The sequence below is a fragment of the Neophocaena asiaeorientalis genome, unplaced genomic scaffold, assembly GCF_003031525.2.
Source record: "Neophocaena asiaeorientalis asiaeorientalis breed wild unplaced genomic scaffold, Neophocaena_asiaeorientalis_V1.1 scaffold183, whole genome shotgun sequence".
NCBI lineage: Eukaryota > Metazoa > Chordata > Mammalia > Artiodactyla > Phocoenidae > Neophocaena > Neophocaena asiaeorientalis.
The window spans coordinates 4,630,074-4,657,595 of NW_020175199.1; the positions used below are offsets into that span (position 1 = coordinate 4,630,074).

General features: G+C 39.1%; 1 protein-coding gene across 2 annotated transcripts in view; it reads right to left on the reverse strand.

Moving 5' to 3' along the window:
* Positions 1 to 348: 348 nt before the first annotated feature.
* BICC1 (BicC family RNA binding protein 1) overlaps positions 349 to 27,522 on the reverse strand; it is a 297,957-nt gene continuing 270,783 nt past the window's right edge. For both annotated transcript variants that reach the window (XM_024765245.1, XM_024765246.1), the window contains exons 15-21: positions 25,659 to 25,824; positions 22,551 to 22,590; positions 22,013 to 22,167; positions 16,037 to 16,193; positions 11,732 to 11,892; positions 8,942 to 9,041; positions 349 to 3,018 (exon numbers count right to left, since the gene is read on the reverse strand). In XM_024765245.1, coding sequence (XP_024621013.1) covers positions 2,888 to 3,018; positions 8,942 to 9,041; positions 11,732 to 11,892; positions 16,037 to 16,193; positions 22,013 to 22,167; positions 22,551 to 22,590; positions 25,659 to 25,824 — 910 coding nt within the window. In that variant the 3' untranslated portion in view covers positions 349 to 2,887. The remainder of the gene's footprint in view (positions 3,019 to 8,941; positions 9,042 to 11,731; positions 11,893 to 16,036; positions 16,194 to 22,012; positions 22,168 to 22,550; positions 22,591 to 25,658; positions 25,825 to 27,522) is intronic.

The following is a 27,522-nucleotide window of genomic DNA, read 5'->3' on the forward strand; positions in this document are numbered from 1 at the left end:
CCCTGCATCACTTTAGCAAGGAGCTCCTTTGCTTATGGATGAGGTCGTCAAAGCAGTCATAGACTTGAGTCTTTATTAAAAAAAAAGAATGAACAAGAATAAAACCTTTTCCATAATCTTACTCTTTTTCTATATACGTGTGGGTGGCCACAGAAACAATGATTGATTACTGGTCCTGGATTCTCTGGCTAAAATGAAGTGCCTTAGCTTCAGGTTGAAAATGAGGACTGTCAATGCAAGACAACAGGATAGGGAGTGCATATATAATTCTACTGCAGAAATGTCTTTCAATTCTGCTGAAAATATTTTTTAAAAAGCTAGAAACAAAGACACATTTCATCTAGCAAGGGCAATACAAAGGGGTTATATAAATTTATTTTTCATATAACACTTGATTAGTTTAGAAAAACATTCCCATTTTCAATGTTTAATTCCATCTCTCATTTTAAAAAAAATCACTAAAAGGACAAAAACCCACACAAAAATACAATCTGTATCTGCTCTATATTTACAGATAACCGGTCACTACTAAGGCACAGATTGATTAAAAACATTTATTCAAATAATCCAAATATTTTGTGCATCATATAACACTGACAACACCGTATACTGTAGCGTCATAATCCCTTCATTGCATCAAGAGAAAGTGAGAAAAGTAATTTCCAGTGTTTTTTATTTACTTTTTTAGCCACACTATTTAATCTGGTTTAATTGGGACAGTTTTCCCTTTGGCATAATATCAAAGCACTGTTCATAAAACCTATATCAACTCAATACTGCAAATCATTCCATCTTCCTCCTGTTGCAAATGCATGGTAGAGAGCTGGGGGGATAGACTCCAAATGATTATTTTTTTATTTGGGGAGGAGGTCTTATTAAAGAAATGATAAAATTTAGAGCACTGAGTTGTTGCACAGGAAACAGATCTGGAATTCTTACTCTATTGTGTGTGTAGCATGCTGTGTTCATATAGCCATATAAGGCAGGGAGCTCCATGTGATGACCTGCATACATGTGACATACACGCAGGATCATTCCACTGTACTTGTGAAGGGAGCGATCTAGTTCCACATCCATAAGCACATACAGTTCTGTTTGGGAACAGGCATCTCCTTAGTGCTGTTATAATTGATAATTTTATGACAGGCCCATTATCTATGCCTTCATGGTAACCAATACTCTTTTTTTTTTTTTTAAGTGAAAATTTTTCGGTGTGCAAAATTTCTCTCCGATTCTTGTTCTTACTTTAATGATAAGACTTAACCATGGAAAAAATCAGACAAGTATTTCTGATCCCACATTTGTATGAAAGTCCCCAATTGTTGTGTATGAATCTAATGCCTTCTGTGGAGAGCACGTGACAGTGGTTTATGTCCATGTAGAAAGTCTCGAATACTGGATATAAATAAGTCATTACAGTACAGGTAAGTCACCACATGTCCTATGAGAAAGTTTTCCAACAGATTAATACACTTGGAAATAATATTGCTTTGAAGAAAGAGAGGCACTTAGTGATTGTCTTCATGGATTGAAAACCCTTCATAAATCCATAATAAGATGTCTGAAAAGACCTAGGAAACAATGTTGCCTGATTTCTTGGACTTTCACAGTATCAAGATTGTAACAACGAGTTTAGCCACTTACAAAATAGTCTCTTATTTTCCCTCCTTCAGAACTCTGCTGTCTTTGTAAACTGTCACCCTGGAGACTTAAATAAAGCCTTTCCATTCTCAACAAACCCAAGTCTACTTCAAGCAGACAGATATGGTTTTAGGCAAGTCCTGTGACCACATGGAGCACAGCTAATGTGTACATAAGGACAGTGATGTATTTCTCCTCCTCATGGCAACAGTGCTGTCTTGTCAGATGATTATTTATCTTTTTTAAATAAAGTGACAATCTAGGGCTCCAGTTATTGAATGCCGTCCATTCTCTACCATAAATCTCTAGTAGATATCAATTTAATCAGTTATGTACGGTATGCTTATAATATCTAAAAATAAAAGTTTGATATAAATAAGTGTCCTTTAGTGGCAGTATACTAAAAATAGCCCTTTGCCTTCAGACAACCATTAAAAACATTTTAGCAATAAAGGCAGCAGCTAAATATGATGACTGCAAAGGGTTAATATTGCAAAGTCCATTTGGTGTTTCTTTGCTCGCACCTGTTACAGTGAACTAGGTTCATTGCTAAGTGTTTCTAGGATGCTGACATACATGAACAGAACTGGTCCATAACCAAGTGGAGTCACTTACATTTCCCAAAGTCACAGACTATTCTGCACAAAAACTAATAATCCAGTACCACTATGTCAAATAAAAATTTAACGCAGTCTGATTTGTACCAATACATCAGGTGACAAAAACGAGAGAAAGAGAGATAATTTCCACAGGACAAGAAGTAAGAAAGTGTAAAGTGCTGAAAGACCTCAATAATTATTTTAAAGCAGTACCAGAAAATCCCACTTTGATTATTTTTTTAAAAAAAAATCCCCGAATACCAAAACAAAATAAGCAAACAAACAAAATTAACTTCTGTGTTTTCTGGCATCCCAGATGTCAACTCAGCCTTCATGTTAAGTAAAAAAATCAGTGCATATGTTATTATATAGGTAAATAAAAACAAGAAATAAAGCCCTACCCTCATATTGCAAATTCTGTCCAATTGCCGTTAGGAAAAAAAAAAAGTAATCCTCATGTGGCATTCTGTATGATGATATAAGAGCATCATCATCTCTCTCTTCAGCAGAAAGTTCAGGTGCGAATAAGATGCTTTGGTCCTGATACCAGACACCCGAGTGCTGAGGACGGTGTGCAGTGAAGGCTGTTCACAGATCTCCTGCGTCCGACTTGACAGAGTTGGCGGGCGTGTGCCTGGATGGTACCGCTACCAGCGGCCACTGACACTAGCAATGTCTGAGTGATACTGACGGGGTAGCCTCCCACTTGCTCCGCCTTCCAGGAAAGAGGTGCGTGTATTTGGCGGTTCAAAGAGCTTTCTTCGGTTTTTATTTAGTTCTACAGAGAGAGAGAGAGAGAGAGAGGATCAGCACGTGGCAGTAGAGCTCAGCTCAGAAAATGGGGATGTGGTAGGTTCTGGGGGGAAAGTCAAGTAGGTAGCAAAAGGAAAACCTTTAAGTTGACCGTCAAGACATTTTTAAAATGCTAGAAAGTCTGATATGAAAGGTAGCCATTTGTAGCTGAGAGAACCAAGGACAGCAAATCATTTTTACTGCAGTTCGTAAAGTATCTGGGGACTATATCCTCAGAACACTCTCAAGTCCAAATATACAAAATAGTTTCACCGATCCCAAATGTCATTTCAGAGGCAAAGGGAGAGGCACCATCAAAGCTGGTGAAAGGCATATGAGGGGATGTATTACCAGTGATACAGAAAATTATTATAGCTCATTAAACTCATCCATGTCAAACACAGTGATCATTAAATTATTTAAGTCGACATGAAAAGAGGATCCCACTTCTAAACACCAGAATACTGGAAAAGCACACTGATCTGTTAATCCACAGCCCCGGGTACAAGGGAGACGCAAGAGGGAAGAGATACAGGGATATACGTATATGTATAGCTGATTCACTTTGTTATAAACCAGAAACTAACACAACATTGTAAAGCAGTTATACTCCAATAAAGATGATAAAATAAAAATCCACAGCCCCGTGGCTCCACTGACTCATGATGACTAGGCTCCTTGAGTCAGAAAGGGTTATATGAGGAAGCATATCGCATCAGCAGGAGGTTTCTTTGAATAAAAAATCAACTTAGTAAACACAGCAACAGTTAAGGAAATTAATACAATTGAAAACAACCAATAGGTGAATCCAAATTTTCAGGGAAAAACAAAGATCCTCGATTTTCATTTTAAACAAACCAGAGTACTGGTTGTTTCGTTTATGTCCTTTCCCAACTAAAAATTATTAACCAGAAAGGTGAAAAATGGAAGCAGCCTACCTTGTTTATGACTATGCAATACCCCATCCTCCCCTCCATACACACATTCACAGATTCTCAAGTCAACTGATGTGATTATTACTAACGAACTCATACAAGTAAACAGAAATGTCAGACTCTAGAAAGCAGCGTTTCTGATAGCCACCAAATGCAAATATAGTTGACCTTCGAATAGCGCGGATTTGAACTGAGTGGGTCTACTTATACATGGATATTTTTCAATAGTAAATACTACAGTATTACACAGTTGGTGGAATCTGCAGATGCAGAGGAACTGTGGATACAAAGGGTGACTATAAGTTACATGGGGGTTAACTCCTGTGTGGTTCAAGGGTCAACTGTATCTTCAAACTTACTCAATCTCAAGTAGACAGAATATATAGTTGATGTGTTTAAAGCTGTTGTCTTTTTCTCTGGGAGGGTAGTGAAGCAAGTGATTCAGCACCTTTAATTATCTGCATGGAACTCAGGACTTTTTCAACCATACACACACACAACCCCATTCTGAGCTCTGAGATTACACAGCAAGCTCTGGCCTGCTACAGTAATGCGGAGGACAAGAACAGAGGCTCAGGCAGGTTGCAGGGGGTCGTAGGTGGCCAGGGACAGCCATATGGCCAGATGTACTCCTGTCTCCGAAGTGCTAGAAGCGGGATCAATACCCTTAACATTTTACCCCACTGCTTTCCAAAATGTAACTGTCTGCCCTATAGGGGTGACGCATGAGTGAAGACACCTCTTTTCTGTTCACATTTAAGTCTTAGGGGAGAAGAGAACCAACAGTAATTTATTAGAGCCTATTATACGACAAGCACTTTACATTCGTTGTGTCCTATTTAAGTCCTTCTTAAGGGGTAGATAATATTACCATCCTCCATTTTATAGATAAGGAACCTGAGTTTTAAAAATAGACCAAGTAACTTGCCCACATGCCTGTTAAGTAGATAAGGAACCTGAGTTTCAAAAATAGACGAAGTAACTTGCCCACATGCCTGTTAAGTGACAGAGTTGAAACCCTGCCTGCCTGATGCAAAGGTCTATGCTATGGGCTTCAGTGGTCCATCCATTGGGCGGAGATCAACCGAGGTATCAGGAATACAAATTTGAGAAATTGGTAGTTTCAGGTATGTAGATAACAGAGCTTTCCTTAATATTTTATATGGATATCAAATTTACTTTTTAAATAGATAAAGCTTAGAAACTCTGAAGAAGCAAGGAAGATATTACAAGCAAAAGACACATGCAGGCATGCGTATAGATGGCTATTGTTTCAAGTTCCTGAAGAAACGCAGTAGCAATGACATTCCTATCACATGTATCTTGTTTAAAAAACAAACACATAAAATTCAGAGATCAAGACAGAATTGAATATATTTAAAGGCAAATTTATAGGAGAGTTGAGAATAAATGAATCCCCTTAAACACAGCCTGGGAAAGTTTTATCACCTTCAAATGAGGAGAATTTCTTTGGCCTCCATTTTCTCATGGGGAAATAACCCATGAATCAGGAGGACATTCCCACACTATAGAGAAGGAGAAGAAAGGAGTAAGTCAAACACCATTCTCCATGAGCACATGAAAACAGTTGGCCCACTGAAGACAAAAATTTTTAACAGACATTGAAAACTTCATTCTGAAAAGTCACATGAGCTAGATTTTTGAGAGGACAAATGATCATGAAGAAATTCAGCCACTCCCTAAAGATGTAATTTCTAAGAGTACATATATAGAGATATTCCAAGTGTGAAGCACAGAGATAAAAGTCTTTAAGATTATCAAGGATCAAGTCCTACTGAAGAGACTTTAGTTCTTGTTGTTTTTTAAATTAGAAAGCAAACTCCCTCTTCTGATTTTTTTCAGTAAGCCTAAGGGATAGTTTGAGAAAATACCAACCTTTTTCTTTGAAATTCCAAGGTTCACACAATCCTGGCAGCTCTCAGGATCTTGTTGCGGATCTGAACAGAGTCACAAACTAAAAGAATAGGTCAGGAAATGTTAGATCTACCTGAGGCTGTGGCGGAAAGCCTGTCAACAGGATGCTAAACTTCCTTTCACTGAGTCCCTGTACATTTAGTTAACCAATCACTAAAATACTCAGAGAGAAATCCATGAATTTTCAAAAAATCGTGGATTTGAAAAAAAGATGAAATTTTTTCTCTGATTCATTCCTATCAGAGATAAATCTCATCTCCTCCTAGAACATTGAAATAAATGTCTTCTGGCCCAAGATTAAAAGCAAACCAAAACCTTATACTGAAAGAACAACTCTGATTTTACGTTAAAAATCTACAAAATTTTAAAAAGTAGTTTGAGCAAACTCTGTATCTAACCAAACAATGTAACCACAAGACAAACCTAAGTCAAGGCTGACCTGATATCCTGCCTCTATCTGGAAATGAAGTATTCTGAGATTTTAAATGAATGTCTTTGTTATCAGAGGAATTGAACTAGAAAAAGAAGCTTTTTGATGAAGGGTTTCTCAATAAAAACTTATTCCTTGCAGAGAAAATGATTTACCAAGTTCAAACAAATGCACTTCAACAAAGTAAGGCAAAATCATCCTTAAATAATCAAATACTTCCCACTGTACAGAGCATTCATAAGACATCTTATTCAAAGTCTCTAATTCCCTTTAAAAGCAAGAGGACCTGTGAACCTCACTGAGAGAGGCAGTCTATAGAAATAGGATATAACCTCAAAAGAACACATTGAAGATGATGATTAGAGAAAACTTTCTTTTAAACGAGGACTCAAAACCCCTCCCGTTTTTGCACTCTACTCTCCAAAACCCACCTAGAATATATCACCAATGTATCCCAGAGTAAAAGTACTGAAGATCCACTTGGAATCTATGAAAATATTTAGAGATATTTGCTTGTTGCTGGAAGCTTTAGAGAGTTTGGAATTGGGTTGGTACACAAAGAAAAGACTTAATTTTCATTGTACTGTCACGGATATTCCACAAATCTCTAGTGAAAGATTATGGAGTTCTGAAACATACACTTCTGTGGTGTAAGTGTGTGGGCCCACAGACATATTTTAACAGTATAGACATGGTGATTGAGTTAATAAAATTTCAAGTAGTATATCAATTCCATTTTCAAATTAATAAAATAATGTAAAAATATATAAAGTTAATTTGGATCCAGAAGTAACCCTCTGAGACTGAGCTTTAGGGTAAAGAAGTTGAAAACTATCCTATTGCCACAGATAGTAAAAAAAAAAAAAAAAAAAAAAAAAAAAAAAAAAAACAATAATAATACATATCATTAAAACTGTAGGTTATTTTCACTGTGCCTGATGATATACCACATGGAAGGACAGATTTTAGAAATGGAAGGTGACCTTACACAATCATCTACTCCAATCCACCTTCACAGTTAAGAAACCACAACCAAAAGAGGTCTGCAAACTCACCCAAGGGTACATGACTCGGAGAGGCAAATCTCAGATCTCCTTATGTGAATATAGTGTTCTTTCCACTATAACCAAGCTGATCTGATGAGTGAACAGGAAGCAGTGGCTGCCCTGTGGAGCACCATCAATGCAGCCGCTTGGGTATATAGGGTGGAGGAAGACTTCTCAAACTGATGTGTGCAGGACTCCATACAGAAGCCTAACGGGCTGCTCAATGGCTGAATTTCTGCACCTATTTCAAGGCTACTCTGCTTATATCTGCTTCAGATATATACGATTTCCTGTGGGGAGGTGGGCGGCGCTGATCAGCTGCTATAAAATAATGCAAGCGCAATCTGCTGCTGAAAGAAAACGGAAAACCACCGAGGCTTTTAGTTTGATGGTTCAATTAGCGAATGCTGTTTAGAAAGGGCTTTCCACTGGTTGGATGCCACTGCTGGCCGCATAAAAGCATAGCCTACAAATTCAGTGTTTTGAAAAGCAACGTCATTTTCTCACCACACCTGACGTTTGGCTCTGTCTTTCTGAGAGACTGGCACACATATAAAACTGGCATTCATGAACTTGATCAGCAAGACTTCAAAAAGTAACCTCATTTTTCTGCCCCCCAGATTCCTTCCTCATATTTCTCTAAACACCTTTTTGAGGTACATCGTTATGTATTTGCCAACTCATCATCTGCCCATTCCTTCCACGTGGGAGGTACCTAGTAAATACGTATAGACCATTTTCTTAGAACATGCAAAAGATGCACAAAGGCGGTGGTCTGGGAGACAGACCTTCAGACTTTCCTTCATTCTGGGACTACTTTTACGATACTACCCTCTTCTGTGACTCACAAATTCTATTAAAACTTGGGGGTAGGGCTTCCCTGGTGGCGCAGTGGTTGAGAGTCCGCCTGCTGATGCAGGGGACGCGGGTTCGTGCCCTGGTCCGGGAAGATCCCACATGCCGTGGAGCGGCTGGGCCCGTGAGCCATGGCCGCTGAGCCTGCGCGTCCGGAGCCTGTGCTCCGCAACGGGAGAGGCCACAACAGTGAGAGGCCCACGTACCGCCAAAAAAAAAAAAAAAAAAAAAAAAAAAAACTTGGGGTAAAGTTAAAAAGCATTAAGACAAGAAATACCAATTCTCTTTTTCTCTGGTGCAATGATCTCAGCTGCTATGCAGGAACACGTGCATTTAAAGCGTGACAGCCAGTCCAGAATAATTATTCATGAATGCAATGATCATTGCTTAATACAACCGCAAAATGGAGAATTAAACTGCTCCCTCATCCCCACGTTCTGCAAAGGGCAGTTTTGGTTAGATCTTTCCGAAGAGATCTGTTTTAAGGAAAGACGCTGTCAAGGCAGGTTTTTAGGCAATGCCTTGACGAAGCAGTGGGCGTGTTCTTGGCATTTGTCACACTGTTAGTGGGAAACACTCTGAAACCACAACCCCAAAGCTGCCAGGTAGTAAGCAAGGGGTTGATGGGCAGAACCAGCCCCGCTGGCTGGAGACCAACGGCAGAGGTTCTTCAGACTTTAAAATATGAACAAGAACATTTCTATTCACCTGAGATTGCAAGCAGCATTTTCCTCCTGGCACCGAAAGTTGTAATTCCCAGCTCCTTCAGATCCTGATCTGTGAGAGTGAGGAATGTCTGAAGATCGATCTGTGGGTGAACAAGTCATCTATAATCAATATATTAAGCATCTTTCTTCTTCAGTATAAATTCTACTCATTGCTACACTTATTTTATTTATTAATTACGCTCTGCCTACTTTCAAAAAAGAATGGTGGGGACAATACAAACCTAAGGGACAAGAACTAAGTAATAAAGGTGGTAAAATGAAAGTGATGATTCTAGCAGAAGACTTAATCTAAGCCAGTGATTTACTGCAATGGAGATATAAACTTAGGCATCCTAAGGTCTTAGCATCCTGGCAGCCAAGGCAAAAAGGGAAACAGAAATTGCACAGTTTTGTGATCTGATGAAAGGAAGAATACATACTTGTCCAAAAGAGAGAAAATAATTCTTAGTTTTAGATTCTGACTTGGTTAAGTATATCTCCATAAAAAGAGACTGAATAATACCATAAAGGGTATCTTCCATTGCGTTCTACATAAAAATGACAGCAGAATTCACAGTCTACCTCAGACCCATGACTCACTTTGCTTAACCCAGCAGGCTATCTCTGAAAGTGGCATACATGAAGTATTTCTAGCAACAGTATAAATGTACTTCCTGGCAACAATGTGTGAGGGGAAGTAGCCCAAGAATCCCACCGTTCCTTGTGAAGACTGTGTGAGGAACAGAAAGGCAATGGGCTCTGAAGCCAGAGAGACTTGGGTTCAGGTTCTGACTCTGCCATTACTAGTTGTGGGCACTGAGAGTTAACAATCCTATATACCTCACAGGGTTGTTTTGGGCCTCAAATATGATCTTAGATATAATGCAATGTGCTCACCAAAGGGGTAAGATAGTTGGCAGCTATAGCTAGTAATAATGAATACAGACATATCATCTGTGAAAGTTGCTAAATAAATCTTCATCCTGGTTACAATATATTAAATCTCACAAGGTTCCTTAATGGGGGATTCTTGTTAAGTCATATCTGTAAATGAGAAAATATCCTACATAAAGGGAATAGTACCAAATTTCAACAAACCTGAAAACAGTAAAATATACTTTTTATTCAAATTATATAGACATTAATTTGAAATTTTCTGTTTTGACTTTGAAGGTTACATCCAGATCTTGAAAAACCTTTTCATTTACCATTTATCACAAATCTAGAGCTATGTTTTTTAGAAATTCTGTCCAGTGGAGACTATTTCAGGGATCCTCAAACTCTTTTTAAAGGGCCAGAGAATAACTATTTTAGGGTTAGTGGGCATCCTGTCTCTGTTGCAACTACTCAACGCTGCTGGTTTAGCTTGAAAGCAAGCACAGGCAATATGAGGCAGTTGAGTTAGTGCAGCCGTGTTCCAAGGAAACTTTATTTACAAAATTAGGCAGCAGGTCTGCAGGCTGCAGTTCACTGACCCCTGCTCCAGTCAATATTAGATGAAGCCAGTCTGACTTTATATTATCACGTTGTCTTCCTTTTTGAAGTAACTAGATAAGAAGTCCCCATAATAAATTTCTATGCTTCTTCAAATAGGAAATAGAGATTTAAAGCAAACCCAGAACATCACTGAATAACATCTAGTCACTTACTTCTAAAACCTTCTGTGCATGAGCAAGGTAAAATACCTCAGCCCTGAGCTTCTCCATCAGCCACCTGCATCTAACCAGGAAGACTAAATAAGTAGACGCAGTTCTTTAATGCACTGATGACGAACGTATTATTCAACTGAGAAAATCCTTGGTTACATGAACACTAATTTAGGTTTAGGGAAAAGAAAACAAAATCATTGTCCTAAAGTCCAAAATACACATGACAACATTTTTCTTGGTGTTAAAGAAAAAAGTTCAGCAATTAATTAAGTTATGGGCAATACATTAGATTTATGATATAAAGCGCCTTATAATAAAAATCTTAGATTATTTACTGACTGATGCATGCCAGGGAATTACTGGCATGTAATCTAACATGAAATGAAGCCCAACTAGCATGAAACTTGGACCATGTCAGGACTTGAAAAGCAGATACATTTAGAGAACTATTCTAACTTTCTGTTTGCCTTGAGTTAGCTGTGCCCTGGTAATATGACAACACAATTAGAAAGAACCACACTTAGGGGCTCTCTTCTTTATGCCAGTACGTCACAGCCACGGCTGATCAGTCTGGCCAAACTCCATGGTAGGGATGTTTCAGAAGACATCTTAGTTCTGCCTCAGTTCAGGCAAAACCCAAACAGTAAATTAATGAATAAGTTAACATGTATAAAAAGTGCATTATCTTCTGTGAGAACTTCAGTAACATGATTAGGATGGTGTCACAAACAACCATAGTTATTTATCTCAGACGCTGTTATTTACTTTTGAGCGCCACGAATAAAAATAAGAACAGATGAAAGAGTAAAATCTGATTAAATATAGAGTTGTTGCTGACCTTAGGGAATTTGTGAATCAAAAGTTCCTATAAATCAAGGCACTCATTAGGTCTTTTAGCTAAAACTGATGAAGGTGTTTTTGCAAACACAGCTTCCTACATTTCTGCGATCCTGTGTTTACCAGTTGCACTAAATAAGAAATAAGATGGTGACAATTTCCTTGGCAGCAAAAATAAGCTATGAGACTTGAATAAATGCTCAGCGAAAACACAGTCATAGGTAAATGAGTGATTTCATTCTAGAAGTCATCATACACACAACCAAAACAAAGATGCCTGGGAAGATAAATAAATAACCACCGACCTCTTGTTGCTGGAAGACGTCTGTGTATTTGCCCAGGCCCAGTTTGCTGAAGAGCTCAGGGAGGTCAGAGCCTTTGAAAGAGCTGTTCAGGTTACAGCCATTGCTTCCTGTCAGCGAGGAAATGCAGTCCATGTAATTGCTACTGCTGAGATAGTGCTCCGCTGAAAGGCAGAGGAAAGACAGGCCTGAAGTGTAAATGCCCAGGGAGAGCATGGTTTAATTAAAAGTTTTAACCACTCAAATAGTTCAGATTCAGTGTTTTGGGCTGAACAGACCAGTAACTGCAGAAATGCAGCAGTCCTTTACTGAAACACTGGCTTTTCATTAAGGAAATGCTGGTTAAGGCTTTCAGGGAGGCTCTCGCCATTTAAAAGGTTATACTTGGGAGGGAGCAATTCGGCAATAGGGCCTCCGTAGTTAATAATCATTAAGCATATTCTCCCTGAGCATTCAGGAACACTGGCTCTTCACAACTGATTTGATGTTAATTAAACGAGGAAGTGGAAGCAGGACCCCTAGGACACAATAAAGGTAAGGAAAGTTACAGGCTCCTTTTAGATGCAGGCTGGCCCTCTGTATCCACACTTGTGCTTTTCCGTGGTCATATAAATACTACGATATTATCACATATAAATCTCATTTCCCTCAAACATAATTGGGCAGTGAGTTCATGAAATAGAGAGCTTCCAAAATTAAGAGTAACATATGAACGAAAAGAATGATGCTGGAGTTCCTGGATTTAACTTACAACAAAAACAAATCCATCTCCTGGGGGAAATTCTAAGACAGCCATGCCGAGCTTTGCCTTGGCTCTGCTACTGATCTGGTGGGCGAAGATTTCTCCATGTTGTCTGTGGTTCTCAGATCCAAGGACGTGCACAGCTGGGTGACAGACTAGTGAGCCACACCAAGTACTTGACCAAATATTCAAACGCTCTTCAGGAGCTGCTCTGGAGAATCTAGCAGAGTTATGCAGCCATTCCTACCACCCTGACCAACAACTGACTCTCATCCATGTGGAAATTCTATTCTCTTATACTAAAGGTGCAGCTTCAGGGGTATTCCCAGATTGATGAGGGCAAAGGACACTCACCTAGGTATCAGATCCATCTAATCTCCTCTGGGATCAGTGCATTCAGCAAATCTAAGAATTTTGTTCTGCATTGCACTGGGTGCCACTAATCACTTTCTCTGGTTGTTTTCATCTCCCAATTGAGAAATCCTATATATGTTTCAACTGGAAGGAATTTCTTTTTTTTTTTTTGGCGGTACGCGGGCCTCTCACTGTTGTGGCCTCTCCCGTTGTGACGCGCAGGCTCAGCGGTCACGGCTCACGGGCTTTGTTGCTCTGCAGCATGTGGGAGCCTCCCGGACCAGGGCATGAACCCACGTCCCCTGCATCGGCAGGCGGACTCTCAACCACTGCACCACCAGGGAGAAGCCCGGAAGGAATTTCTTGATAAGGTTTCTCTTTCTTTTAAAAACAGTTATTTTATCTCTTGTAGGAAGAATGTGTAGGGAAAAGGACCCAGGACCAAGCCCTGATGCGCTGAGCCCTGGAACACTCCACCAATTGAAGGTAAGGCCCCAGAGTCACCAAAAAAGATTGAGGAGGGATGACCAGTGAGGTACCGGTTTGAGGGTGATGAGCACACTGGAGTGACCACTGGACTTGACAACACGGAGGTTACTGTCAGGCTGACCACATAATTTACTGTCTGAATGATAACCTTACTTTCTTCGAGGAAAAAAAAAAAAAAAGAGGGAGTTACTGAGGAATTACAGTGGAACAACTGGTGAAACAGGGATACCCAGAGAAAACCTAGACATTGGTGACCTTGACAGGGGTGTCAAGAAAACTTTTCTAAAGCTTGTTCAGTACACTAGCCATTGGCAACACGTGGCTGTTGAGCACCTAAAATGTGCTAGTGCGGATTAAAAATGCACTCCAAGTGTGAAATGCCACACACCGTATGTAAAGACAGTACGAAACAAAGACAGGGTAAAATACCTTTACATTGATTACATGTTTAAATGATGATGATTTACATATGTTGAGTTAAGCAAAGAGATCAGCAAAAAGTGAAAAAAATATTTTAAAATATACTTAGTGGTAAATATCTATTATGGTACACAACTTTTTTTTTACATTTCATCTTAACTACTTATAGTATCTATATTCTCTTTTAACTCCCTAGGCTCTTAAAACATCGGACAAAGGCCAAGGAACAGTGCTTTTTTAATCAATCTTTTTAAATTAATGAATCCCCTATCTTAACCCTAATCCTGAATTTCAATGCAGCTAAGTCACACAGTCAATTTTAATCATCCAGGATTCAGTGCAAGGAAAGGGGATAAAGATAGAGGAAGAGAGGCACAAAGCTAATTGATGCTGGAATATAAAACGGAGATCATTTCCACCCCGAGATGTGCACCTGGCACCAGCCTGCCTCTCAGCTCCATTGTCCTGTCAGCAGTAGAGGACCTAGCCCAGGACTAACAGGAAGACTCCAGGATACTACTGACAGTACGCCTGGGAATGAAAGAGTTGACCATGCTTTCTTATTTAGACTTGGCCGACCCCATGACTGGTCTTTTCAAATCTGAGACTCTTGACAACATGGCCCACTTGATTGATGGTAACAACTGGCTGTTACTGTTTACTAGGCTCATTTAGATTGCCTTTCTCCAAGTATTCTTCAAATACTCCAGGGTATGTGTTGCAGGAGTCCAGATTCATCAAAAACCCTGAAATAAGGTATTAGGGGAATAGCTTGTGATTACTGTGTCAGTTCTCGTCTGTTTACCTATTTATACAGACATGTGGGTGCTGTTACAGACACAACCACTGGACTCATGCTGCATCTTAATCATATCTGTTCAAAGCCGATGCTTTAAACGCTTTTTTTCCTGATACTTTCAGTTAGCTACATCTTGTCATCTTGAAAAATCTTGCTGTTCACCTTTGGTAGCCAAAGGTGACTGGGCAGACTTCTATTGTCTAAGATACTAATTTGATCACGTTCTGCTCAACTCCTTTACATCCCTGCCTTTTCCACATCATTCTGATGTTTGTGTGTGCATGACTCATTCGTATATTCATTCCACAAACACTTACCAAGCACCTGCTAGGTGTCAGACACTGTTAGACATTTGAGAAGAAATAATAAGTTAAGAAAGAAGGCACAGCCTCCTGTTAGTGAGATTGTAAATTGATGAAGACGCTATGGGAAACAGTATGGAGATTCCTCAAAAAATTAAAAACAGAATTGCCATATCCAGCAATTCCACTTCTATTTACCCAAAGAAAACAAAAACACTAATTCAAAAGGATATATGCACCCTATGTCCACTGCAGCATTATTTGCAATAGTCAAGATATGAATGCAACCTAAGTGTCCATCAACAGATGAACGGATAAAGAAAAGGTGGTGTGTGTATACACACACACACACACACACACACACACACACAATGGAATATTAGTCATAAAAGAAAATGAAATCTTGCCATGTGCGACAACTTGGAGGGATCTAGAGGGTATTTTGGTAAGTGAAGTAAGTCAGAAAGAGAAAGACAAATGCTGTATGATCTAACTCATATGTGGAATCCAAAGACAAAAACAAAACAAAGTGAAAACAGACTCACAGATACAGAGAACAAAGGGTGGTTGCCAGACGGGAAGTGGGGGTGGGAGTGAGATGAAGGGGATTAAGAGGTGCAAACCTCCTTACTTATAAAATAAATAAGCTACAGGAGTGTCACACACAGCGTAAGGAATATGGTCAGTAATACTGTAATACCTGTACAGAAACAAACAGTTACTAGACTTATCGTGGCGATCATTTCATAATGCCTGCAAATGTAAAATCACTAGGTGGTACACCTGAAACTAACATAATATTGTACACCAACTGTATTTCAATTAAGAAAAAAGAAAGAAGGCACGGCCTAAAAGAATGCTCGGCACATGGGCACTAAATAAGTGTTTATTGCATGAATGTAGTCCCTGACTTGTGGAGCTCAAATTCTACAGGAAAAGACAGTTATGTAAGTAAGCAATTGTACTTCAGTATGACAAATGCTAAAATGAAAGCATATACAAAATGCAGTGAAAGCAGAGAACCATGTGCCCTGCTTCACTGGAAAAAAACAGGGAAGGCTTCTCAGAAGAGGTGGCCTGTGAGTAATCCAAAACACTTGAAGGCCTAGAGTCCAGAGTTGATACTTGAACATTACCCTAAACCAACTAAACAAATTCCAAGCTGATTACATCTAAAAGTATGATGAAAAGTCAAAGCTCACTTGATTTGTTCTGTTTACGCTTGGGGCTGCCAATAGAAGCTGCAAATTCACTATGACTTGCGGGTCCTATTCCATTTCGGTCTCTCCAGTTATCGGATTCGCTTCCACTTCCCAGGTGTTCACGACTGTTGGACCTCGAGAGGGACATTGATGAACCCTGAAAACAATCAAAGCCAGATAAGGAAATGTTTAATAAGGTAGGTTTCCCGGGCTGGGAGGAGAAAAGAATACACATTAGACCACTTATCATTTATTTCGATTGCTGGCCAATGCAGTTACCCACGAATGCTGATTCTCAGGAAGAGGCTATGGGACCTGTCTATAGTCTTTGTCTTCCAGCTACCAAGGACACTTGGAAATACACACAGTTAAGTGTTTTTCCTTCATTATGAGAGAGCTGATGATGAGGGCGCCCAGAGGAGTTCTGAGAGCCCCCAGTATAAAGATTCATTCCTGTAAGATTTAGAGGATTTCTATTTTGGGGAACAAGGCAAATCCTCCATCTGGTATAGAAGAGATTCTCTGCCTTGTATCTCACAGGACAAGTAGGGAAGCGGTGCAGCTACACCCAGTGCTTTGACAGGAATTGAACTCCCAGGCTCACAAGAGTGGAAGGGTGGAGAGGAATCTGGCATTATGTCCTGTGTTAACTCTCATTCAAATAAGTACATGATCGCTCCAACAAATTACAAGTACCTGGAAATTTTAACTTTTTTAATTCCCCCAAATCAAAATAAAAATAGTAATTTAAAAGATCTCACAGTTTGCACTGAACTTGCATTTACTCATTCTTTATTCATTTATTTAATCACTGTATTACAGGTACCATACTTTGTACTATATCTACAGTATTAAAGTTAAGATTCTCTGGTTCTAAAAGTCTTATGTTTACTGGGATTCCAAGAGAATCATTTACTCTTCAGGTCACTAAACTCACTTAATTCAATCCCGCAGCAGCATAACCACAGCTGACCGTACGGGGCTGTAATGCTTCTTTCTTCGGGGCATTATAATACCACTCTGGAGGCTTTCTACCTACCTCACTGTAGCCACTGTAGGATCTTCCTCCCCTTTTCTACTCCAAATGTCAGATTACCCTGGGACTTGGTCCCCGCATTCCTATCATCTCGCTCTACACTTTCTCCTTGAGTATCAGTAATCGCAACCTCTGTCAAGGCTTAACAACAGCCATGACTCAAATTTTTACCTCTGGGTTTGAATTCCCTACTGAAATTCAGCATCACAGAGCTGCCAATCTGACACCTCCATTTTACTGTCTCACAGGTATTTTAAACTTAGAGTGCTTGAAATCGTATTGTTGATGACCATCTCCCCAGCTGCACCCAAACCCACCCCTCTCCCAGAATTCCTAAATCTCAGTGGCGACCATTCATCCAGTTGCTCAAGCCAAACTTCATAGAGTCATATTCGTTCCTTCTCCCCTCACTACATCCAATCTATCAGTTAGTTTTATCAATGTCATATCTAAACATACCCCAAATCTACCTACTTTTCTCCATCTCCACGACTGTCACCAGTAGCCTCCTTAATGGACATTTTGATTCTATCTTGCCTCCCACCCCAATAATCCATTTTCCATGAAGCAACTAGGTGTTTTTTTTAAATGCAAACTAGAACAAAATCATGCCTCTCATAAGTATAAAGTCTTTCCATGCTTTTCCAGTACTTTACCATGGGCTGAGGTGCTCCGTAACTGAGTCTCTGCCTCCCTCTCCAACCTTATCTTCAATGTTCCACCGCCCCATCCACCTTCTGCTCCATGAACTTACCAGTCTGTTCTGACTTCAAGATGATAATGACAGCTATTTCCCCGGCCTAATACTCTTTTCCTAGATCTTCACAAGGCTGGCCCTTTCTTGCCATCTAGGTCTTACCTTAAACATCATTTGCTCATTAAAGCCAGCTAGGACTACCCAATATAAAGCAGCCTCTGTTCACATTTATCAGGGACTTTTATTCCTTAATGCCTTCTTGTTAACTTGCTACATATTTCTTTCTACCCACCAAAAAGAAAGCTCTGTCCATGAAAGGAAGAATCTGTATTCAAGCATTGTATCTCTAGTGTCTAGAATTGTGTCTGAAACACAGAAGGTCCTTAATAATAAATATTTGCAGAATACTGGATCTCACAGATACCTTTTCGTACATCTATGGGATCCCCTTTGCTGAACTGTGGGAAGGGGCATAGGGAAAGGAAGGCTCCTAAGACCAAATAAATGGTCTTTTTCAATTAAAACCATCTTTAACATTATACTTCAACCTATCCCACGAAGCAAGGGAAATAAGAACATGCTCAAAATTGGTAATTACCAGAAGCATTAATGAATTACTATGTAGTATTTCTATATATTTTAAAACTTCTGTATCTAAACTCTTTTTGAGTACAAAAAAACCACTCATCTGAGATCTAAGCTGATTCACTTCACACAGCTATATCAGACCTGGCTAAACGATGTTTTCTAAAAACATTAAGTAAAACATAATCTTTTGATATTTATTACTTCGTTATCTACTAACTAGAGTATCACGAAGAGCCGCTCACCTCCACTCTTAGGTCTGTAAGACTTACAATAACCAGACAACCTCATTACTCTTAGTGCTGGGGAAATTAAAAACCATTTTTTGATTCCCAATGCAGGTTTTATTTGCTCCAGAGAATATGTAACCATTCCTAATGCCTTTAAGAGATGACTAGCAAAAAGAAAAGGAAAATCCCAAACCTTTTGTAGTTCTGTTGATGTGACAAAAATATTGCAGGTCAAGGAGCCTTTTGTTTGACCTTTGCTGTCCCAGTATATCATCAAGTGGATAGGGTCATACTTTTGAGTCTTGAAGAAAACAAAAATAAGCCTCAAGCTACCTAACTTCTTCTCTAAAGGAGCTCTTTGGAAAAGGCTAATTTCTCAAAAATGCCTTAAAACTGGAAACAACTGCTCAAATCTGGTTTCTCAGAAATCTGAACAAGATGTTCAAAGCCTCGGTTTCTTGCCTTAAGCAAGCTTCCCAGCGCAGGAAACTCATGTGCCTTGATCCCAACACACCGAACAGCCCTCACCCATCAGGACCTACTGGCTAAGTGTGCTTCTCTAGAGCAGCATTCTACTTGTCTATTTGGTTTTGTTTTTCTTTGGAAAAGATTAAGGAAAAAGAGTGTTTCTAGCTACCCTCCAATTTAAAAATAGTGCTACAAGCAGAGATGTGGTCAGTCTTTTAATAAAAATTGTTTAAGTTCTCTTCACTTTTCCCCAGGTCCTTCTCAACCCAACCCTGTCCCTGTGTTCTAACCCAAAGAAACAATCTTCACTAATTGCCCAGTTTTTAATCCCTCTGAGCTATAACAGAATAAAGAGAAGGGCAGGCACCTGCAGATAGCAGCTGCTTCAGAATATCAGATCACGCTGTGTAAGGGCCCTTTCACCTCCTTTCAATGGCTTTTGGATGCATGAAGAAAAGTTCAAGTCCTACACACCTGGAAGAATCTAGAACCATTCCCTAAGAAAGCTTGGTTATATTTCATCATCAGCAGTGTTTAAAGGGACCGTGAATAAAAGCAGGTAACGTGGTGAATGCCCTTGCACTGATCTCGCTGGTTACATCCTCTCCCCTACCTTTCAACGTGAATGAGCTGTTAGACATTAGCCAGGAAGGTAGAACAGGCTAGCCCAAGAAAGCCAAAGCAAAGCAAAGCCACAGGAGGGGATTCAGCCACTGAGTCCGGACCCTGCACATTCCTGCCCACAGAAAGTGGTCTACTTGTCCTTGGACAAGTGCCAGAACAGAAGAGTCTTTCAGCTTCTGACATGATTTCTGTGCCATCCCCCTTATGTTATGTCCCTGTAGAGCACTGTTTCCAGAAGGGAGGCTGCATCAGAAACAGACTAGACTTTTGCTGAAAATATGGATTACTGGTTCCTGCTGGCTCCCTCCCTGATGAGTTGAGATCCTGAGGGAAGAATTTGCATTTTTAAGTGCTCCAAATGATTCTTATGTCTTTTAAGGTACAATAACATGGCTCTAGAGCATTTATATATCGCCTTGCTATGTACCCTCTTGAGTTAAACCATTAGGAAGAGGAGTATAAAGAAACTTTGTAAAATGAATTCAAGTCCTCTCTCTGACAACTACTACCATGACCTCAAGTAAGACACTTAACTGATCTGGGCCCCTTTCCCTCACTGGGAGTTTATAGGTATCAAATACGCTTGTGGATGAAAATGTACCATATAATTATGATAATTATTACTAGCACATTATGTGTTCACATAACACTCTAAGGTATTCCTTTGGATATAAAATGCATATCTAGTTTGAATGTGCAGAAATACTTCCAGTAATAAGCATTCATATATGTATATGAACACATCTTTCATCAGGCTCTTGGTTTTCTTCAGGGTAAAGTTCTTCAGTGGAAATAACAGTAGCTGCTAAATATTGCTGAGAACTTCCTGCACACCATGCTGAGCACTGGATGCCCTCTCCCACATCATCCTGAAACAACTGCAATGAGAAAATGGGCTCAGAGGTGTGAAGTCACTCATCAAAGCTGTACATGTGTCTGTGGTAGCTGTCAGGCCCCACAGCCCCTGCACCTGACAACTACGTTATCAGAATGATCATCATTTCAACCTGTCACACTACTGGTCTTTGAGAAAAGAAGTGAATTAGCATTTCTAAAGTGAAATATTTCATCTCTGAAACTACAGAAACACAATCAACCACCTAACACTCCACTCCGCCAAAGGTGAGGGTGAGCAGAATGGAAGGCTGCGGTATTCAATACATCAGTGGAAGCCTAAGAATTAGCACAGCAGTTTTAAGGTCTCTGCCAGTGAAAGATGTTTATTTTCTCTCAAAGCTACAATGGCAGAAAGAGGGGTGTACCTCCTAGAGCCTCAAATCTTTCACAATGCTTCCTACATTCTAGCTGCTGACAGTAACTTCAATCTTTAAATACAGCCAGCTAGGTTGCTACTTTAAGTCTGACAATGAAATTCACAGGAGACTGTTCTTTTTAGTATTTCAATAGTATTTTCTTTTTCACTGACTCAGAGAGACAAAGGAAAAAATGTCATGTTTGCTTCTGCCTTTCATCAGCATTCTAATTTATTACAAAGAAAACGGGTGGAGAAAAGAAGGTCAATCTACAAATGCTAGTTATTAGACTAACCTTTAACCACTATTTGTTTTTCAGCCTACAGTGTTCTGGTTGAACACTGTGATTCTTGGATTAATCATTTTCATCCATGTTTGAGTTTGCACAGCCTCACCAGTAGCGTGTGTGCATGTGCTCTAACTCCACCCCACTCGCAAAAGCCTGACAGCCAAAACCTGACACTCTCCAACTGAAAAGGCCTAGCTGAGAAGCAAGGAACCCTGGATCTCTTCTCCACGTGGTGAGGATACCAGCTTCCCAGTCTCACCCTGAGCTACAGCCAACATCGAGGAAGCTCAATCTACTCAACCTTTTGGAGCTCTCGTTTGTGACACCTCCTGCTGTGTTCCTGGCACATCTGAACACACTGAATTTTTAACTCATATCTGAGAACTTGTTTTTGTTGTTGGATACTTGCCTTTTCCTCCTATGGTGGGCTTGCGAGTGATACCCTTGGATAAAGGGATTCTTTATACATTTTTTATGGAATGTTACATCTGTCCTTTGCTTAATCTCAGCCCTGCTCTATCACTTATGACACTCTCCCCCCTAACAAAAACAAGTTTATCCAAATTTACACCTCCTTCACAGCTGATCAACAACTGTGAGAGAAGACGCATAAAAGTTCATAATATATTGGATTGTATCAATTTCACAGCAATACGTTTACAGGAATAGAAGTGAAAACAAATCACCATTAATAGATTGTCCTTATATAAACAGAGAATGGGAGAGGAGAGAAGATTGTTCTCTTCTGCTGAGAGAACAGACAGGAAGAATAGGTAGGGCATGACTCTACAAACCTCAAAAGTGGTTGTCATTGTGGGCTTATAGGACACATGGTTGGCCCTTCTCAGCTCCTTGATAGTTTCAGCGGGCATGGATTTAGAAAACCCGAGGCCACTCCAGGTATTTGTGGGTGTTCTGACCTCCGTCACCACCGGTTTCTTTAACATAGCTTTGGAAAACAGAACATAAAACAAATGCTTGATATTTTTAATGAATTTCTTAAATAAGATATTGATGAGTATTGTTTCTTTGATATACGTAAAGAAATTATCACTGAATATTATTTCTTAACACAAAATGCCTTAAAATATCCTCATAAAACATTTTATACAAAGTAGTGGTAAACTTTAAAATGATACATTATTTCTTAATTGATCTAATCCATTGATCTAATCTACTCAACCTCAACAAAGTTTGTGCAACTTGAACGTAAACATTCTGGGATTCCTTTTATGAAGGTCCAATTTCTCAGTTCAACATCAACACTGAAAAACCTTTTATGTGTTTACTGAAAAAAAAAATCAAAGTATAGATCATTAATGTGTCACATACCTTTGGTTGCTAATAGCTTTTTCTGTTCATAGTCAAAAGCCTGAAAAAAAAAAACAGAGAAAATATCTTTATTGTCAGTCTATCCAAATGTTATGCCAATACTTCTTGAAAAGAGTTTGACTACTGCCCATGAATCTGCCTGGGGCAATCACTCAGCTCTGCACCAGAATGTGACAGTAATCCATGCAAGTCTGATAAACTTAAACATGTTTTCAAAACTAATTCACTGGGCTTCCCTGGTGGCGCAGTGGTGAGAGGCCGCCTGCCGATACAGGGGACGTGGGTTCGTGCCCCGGTCCAGGAAGATCCCACATGCCACGGAGCGGCTGGGCCCGTGAGCCATGGCCGCTGAGCCTGCGAGTCCGGAGCCTGTGCTCCGCAACGGGAGAGGCCACAACAGTGAGAGGCCCGCGTACCGCAAAAAAAAAAAAACAAAAAAAACCCCTAATTCATTATAATAATAAAGTACTACTTCCAACTTTAAGTCATGACAGTGACAAAAGTTAGAAATTTTCCTTCAGAAAGAAAAAAATTCCTATTTACTATGAAATATTTGACACACCAGGACCAATATATGCTAACGTATAGTGAATAACCTAATAACAGTTATGCTAAGTTTCAAAATAATGCATTATCAGAATGCTTAAGCAGTACAGTAAAATTAAACCTAAATAAAAACCTAAATTTAAAATATAAAACTTAGTTATCTTTTATTGCACAGGACTAGGATGGCACCATTTATTCTTCCCATTCACATTGAATAAGTGACTATGACACAGTCGGGTCTACATAGGGACCAAGGTAGGTCATTTTGAAGAAAGAAGTCCAGATACAGCTACATCTCAAATGCTAACCCAGGGTTCTCAACTCGCCAATTCAGGAACTAGCTTAGACTTGATTTAAGAATGTCTCTTGTAATAAACTATAACGGAAAAGAATTTTTTAAAAAAGTATATAGATATATACATATATGTATAACCAAAATCACTTTGCTGTACAACTGAAACTAACACAATATTGTAAATCAACTATACTTCAATAAGTTAAAAAAAAAAAAAAAAGAATGTCTCAAAGGCCTATCAGATGGGTCAAGAACCCACTGGCAAGAGCTCTTTGGACCTTCTTCCCAGGAGGACTATACCATCATATGTAGGGTGTCCATATAATTTATGGTCTGAAACAGGATACTTCTGAAAGTGAAATATACTACAGATGATTAGGCCAAAATAATAAAAGTAAACAGGCTGACCTAGACCAACCAGAAGGAACATGGCAGTAAATTGGGAGAGTCAGATTTTTAGATAACACAGTTTGATAATGTTTTTGAAATCCTAGGTCTAAAATGATTCTGGGAGTTAAAACCAACTTGTAATGACTACTGTCTAAGGGCAAGATGTGGGGAGATGCTAAAGTTACTTGTTCAGTAAATATTTATTGAGTGCCTTCTGGCTAAAGGGACTGTGCTGCGCTTTGTGTAAGAATATTATAATGAATCAAAAATAATCTATAGCCTCAAGTCATATAGAGGCTTAGCAGGGGTAAGAAAAATAACCACAAAATAAATTAGAAAGTGAGATAAGTGTGAAGAGAGAGCTGGAGATACAGAAGTCCAAGAATGATCAGGAGACAGAGATCATCTTCAGCTATAAAGCAATCAGGGAAGTCTTCAAACTATTATCATTGATTTCCTGGTGACTTTAAGAGTCACTTCTTCACTAATGGCGTAAATACATCTATTTAAATTGAAACTCTATCACCAAAAACATTTACATCCATCCTAAAAGAAAGGAACATGAAAGTGGTTCACTATAGGTATATACCCGATGGAAAAGACGAGAATCACAAGATGGATGAAAACCATAAAGGGATCATAAAGGAATCTGATACTTCTTAGATGAGAGAACTTTAATTTATAATAACTGAAAATAAATCTGCCAGAGAAAATGTAATAAATGTCTTTTTTTCTAACTTTGCACTTTATAAAGGCTATGGCTTTTGTAAAAAACATTCATCTAAAAACTCTTGAAAATGTTCAAATGCAAAGGATTAGAAAAACAGACAAGCAGGATTGTACTGTAGTTTTCACTGGAATTACAGAAGTATGATTTAGTCCCATGAATTAATTTCTTTGACATATCTGTGACAACTTCTTTATTTCTAGGATTTTGTGAAGTTTTTCCCTTTTTTGAAAGTGGGGGGATGGGAGATGATAAATCTCTTACTACAAAGTAGGTAAGTCTACCCAGTAATTCAGACACTGAAATCAAAGGTTTAGAGGCATCTCTAAAAGCACAAAATCCTTATCTTTCATGTTGTGATCTATATGGAAATCGGATTTCTGAATTTCATGATCAATAGTCTATTTTGAGTAATTAGCCTAATACTTTGAAAATGGATACAGAGAAAATCCCTGCTGAGGAAACTGTTCAAAATAATGATAAAAATCTGTGAACCAACATAACCATCAATATTTAGCATCTCCTTTCAAAACACTAAAGCTTTACATTAGTTATTTTTATAACTAAGGAACACCAAATTTATCTTCTCCATTTCACAGATAGAAGAATATTATATCTATTTATCCGAGAGTATGTCATGAGATAGTAAATGCTTAGAAATAACAGCTCTCATATTTATCTATATATTTTTTAAACAGATGAAAAATGTCATTTGCATAAGACACAGTGACATAGACCATGTCACTTTTAATATTATATTTTAAAGACTTCTTCTCAAACTAAATCCTGCATTTCTTTTTTTTTTTTTTGCGGTACGCGGGCCTCTCCCGTTGCGGAGCACAGGCTCCGGACGCGCAGGCTCAGCGGCCATGGCTCACTGGCCCAGCCGCGCCACGGCATGTGGGATCTTCCCAGACCGGGTCACGAACGCGTGTCTCCTGCATCGGCAGGCGGACTCTCAACCACTGCGCCACCAGGGAAGCCCTGTATTTCATTTTAATGTTTATAACAAAACCAATTCCTAACTACTGCATATATATTTAAATTTAATTTCTGGTCTACTGCTAAAAGCTCACTGAATTCCCCATTCCCCAACTTAGGCAGCCTACGTTTGGATGACTTGTTTTTTTTTTTTTTTTTTTATCATTACCTGCATGTTGACATATGATGGCCGTGGGGCAAGGCGGGCCCTTTCATTGTTCTGCTGGGCAGCGGCAGCCCTCTCTGCAGCACGCTCACTCCCTGGAGCCTTCTTGTCAGCCAAAGGGCTTTCTGCAGTACTCAGCTCGGGCTCTGAGAGCAACCTGTCAGTGCTGCTGTGAAAAGAGTTTGGGATTGAACACTCCACCATTACATACAAATGTAGCACACATTTCCTAGGTGCCACATTGACTATGTAGGTTTACCACTGTCAACCATTTACATGTATTATCTCATTTAATCCTCACCGTACTGCTATGAGGAAGGCAGTCTTATTATCCCTATTTTTCAGATGAGGGTAGTACCTTGTCCAAGGTCATACCTCTGGTAAATGGTAGAGCTGGGATTTGAACCCAGACTTTCTGACTCTAGAGATGGTGCCGAAACTATTTCATGATCTATATTCACACACATTAAATATAGCATGTATGATACACTGTATGCAGTACATATGAAATAGACATACAGACAAGATTTCTAATTTACATACATCAAGGAGATATCCCTGACCCATGTTTACACAGTCTAAACAAACTGAGTCCGTCGGAAGGCATGCAGATGATCCAGTTCTTTTGTGTGCAATGTACATGATATTGCTAACAAATCTGCTATGATAAAGGCAGCAGGTAAATATTCTTTAGCATCTGTTCAGGGTGCAGGGAAAGAACACGAAAGTGCTTCTTAAAATGGGGGCAATTATCTGAATTGTAAGAATTTATAATGCCCTATACACGCACCTCAAGTTCACATCCAACGGCATGTTAGGCTCAAGTAAAACAGAAATAACAAACAGTATTAGTCAAAGAGCTGATTTGCTCACACATTCTTCCTTTTATCATTCACTCTTCAGTTGTACCAGGGGAATTCAGAGGAATTTAGAAAGGACTATTAAAATACAAAAGGAGCAGCAAAGAACTTTGTTTGACAAAAGTTCAGAGAGGCTTCACACAGGCGTGTGACCTGGAATTTAAAGGGCATCTGCAGGTTCGCCATTGTGTAACAGCAACTCAGAGGGAACAGCATAAGCAAAGGAAAGGAAGTGTGCAGTCACTGGTGGTTTCAAAGCCAGAGTGTGACAAAAATTACTGGAACAAAATAAAGGATTGATAGAGCTGATAAGAGAGTGGAGACAGGGAGACCATTCCGGAGGTTGCAGCTTAATTCAGATGGAGATAATCAGTTCACACTTACACATTCAATGAACACATTTAGTGATGAAAGGAACAGGTATATACTTCAAATGCATCAACACAGAGGGAAAACAAAATCATTTCTCTAACCTATAATAAATAATGTTAATTTGGCATATTAGTATCATGTTAAGAAAAACACGAGTAAAGCAGATTTGGACAAAATGGGAACAATGGCAGTTAATCAAAGAGTTTATAAAAGTAAAACAGATTTTGCTTTTTATAAAAGCAAAACAGATTTTGCTGAGAAAAAGACGAAATAAGAATATATATTAACACAACACTGGAAATCAACTATACTTCAATAAAATCACTTTTTTAGTTAAAAATAAATATATATGTTATATTTGCCTAAACACACTCTATTCTGTAACGATATAAAAGACAGTAGAGGAAATTGGGTAGATGAAGTGGATGGGAACAAAACCTTTCGATGTAGAAGCATTCCACTGTTTTGCGTTTTTAAAATGTGAATAGACTGCCTATTTGAAAAAAATAAAATAAATGGAAGAAGGATAACACATTTGTTATCCCTAATGGTGCTATAGTAAGCGAGAATTATATTTAATATAACATATGCATTTATATTCACTGTGATTTGTCGTAAGTAAAATCATGATACTG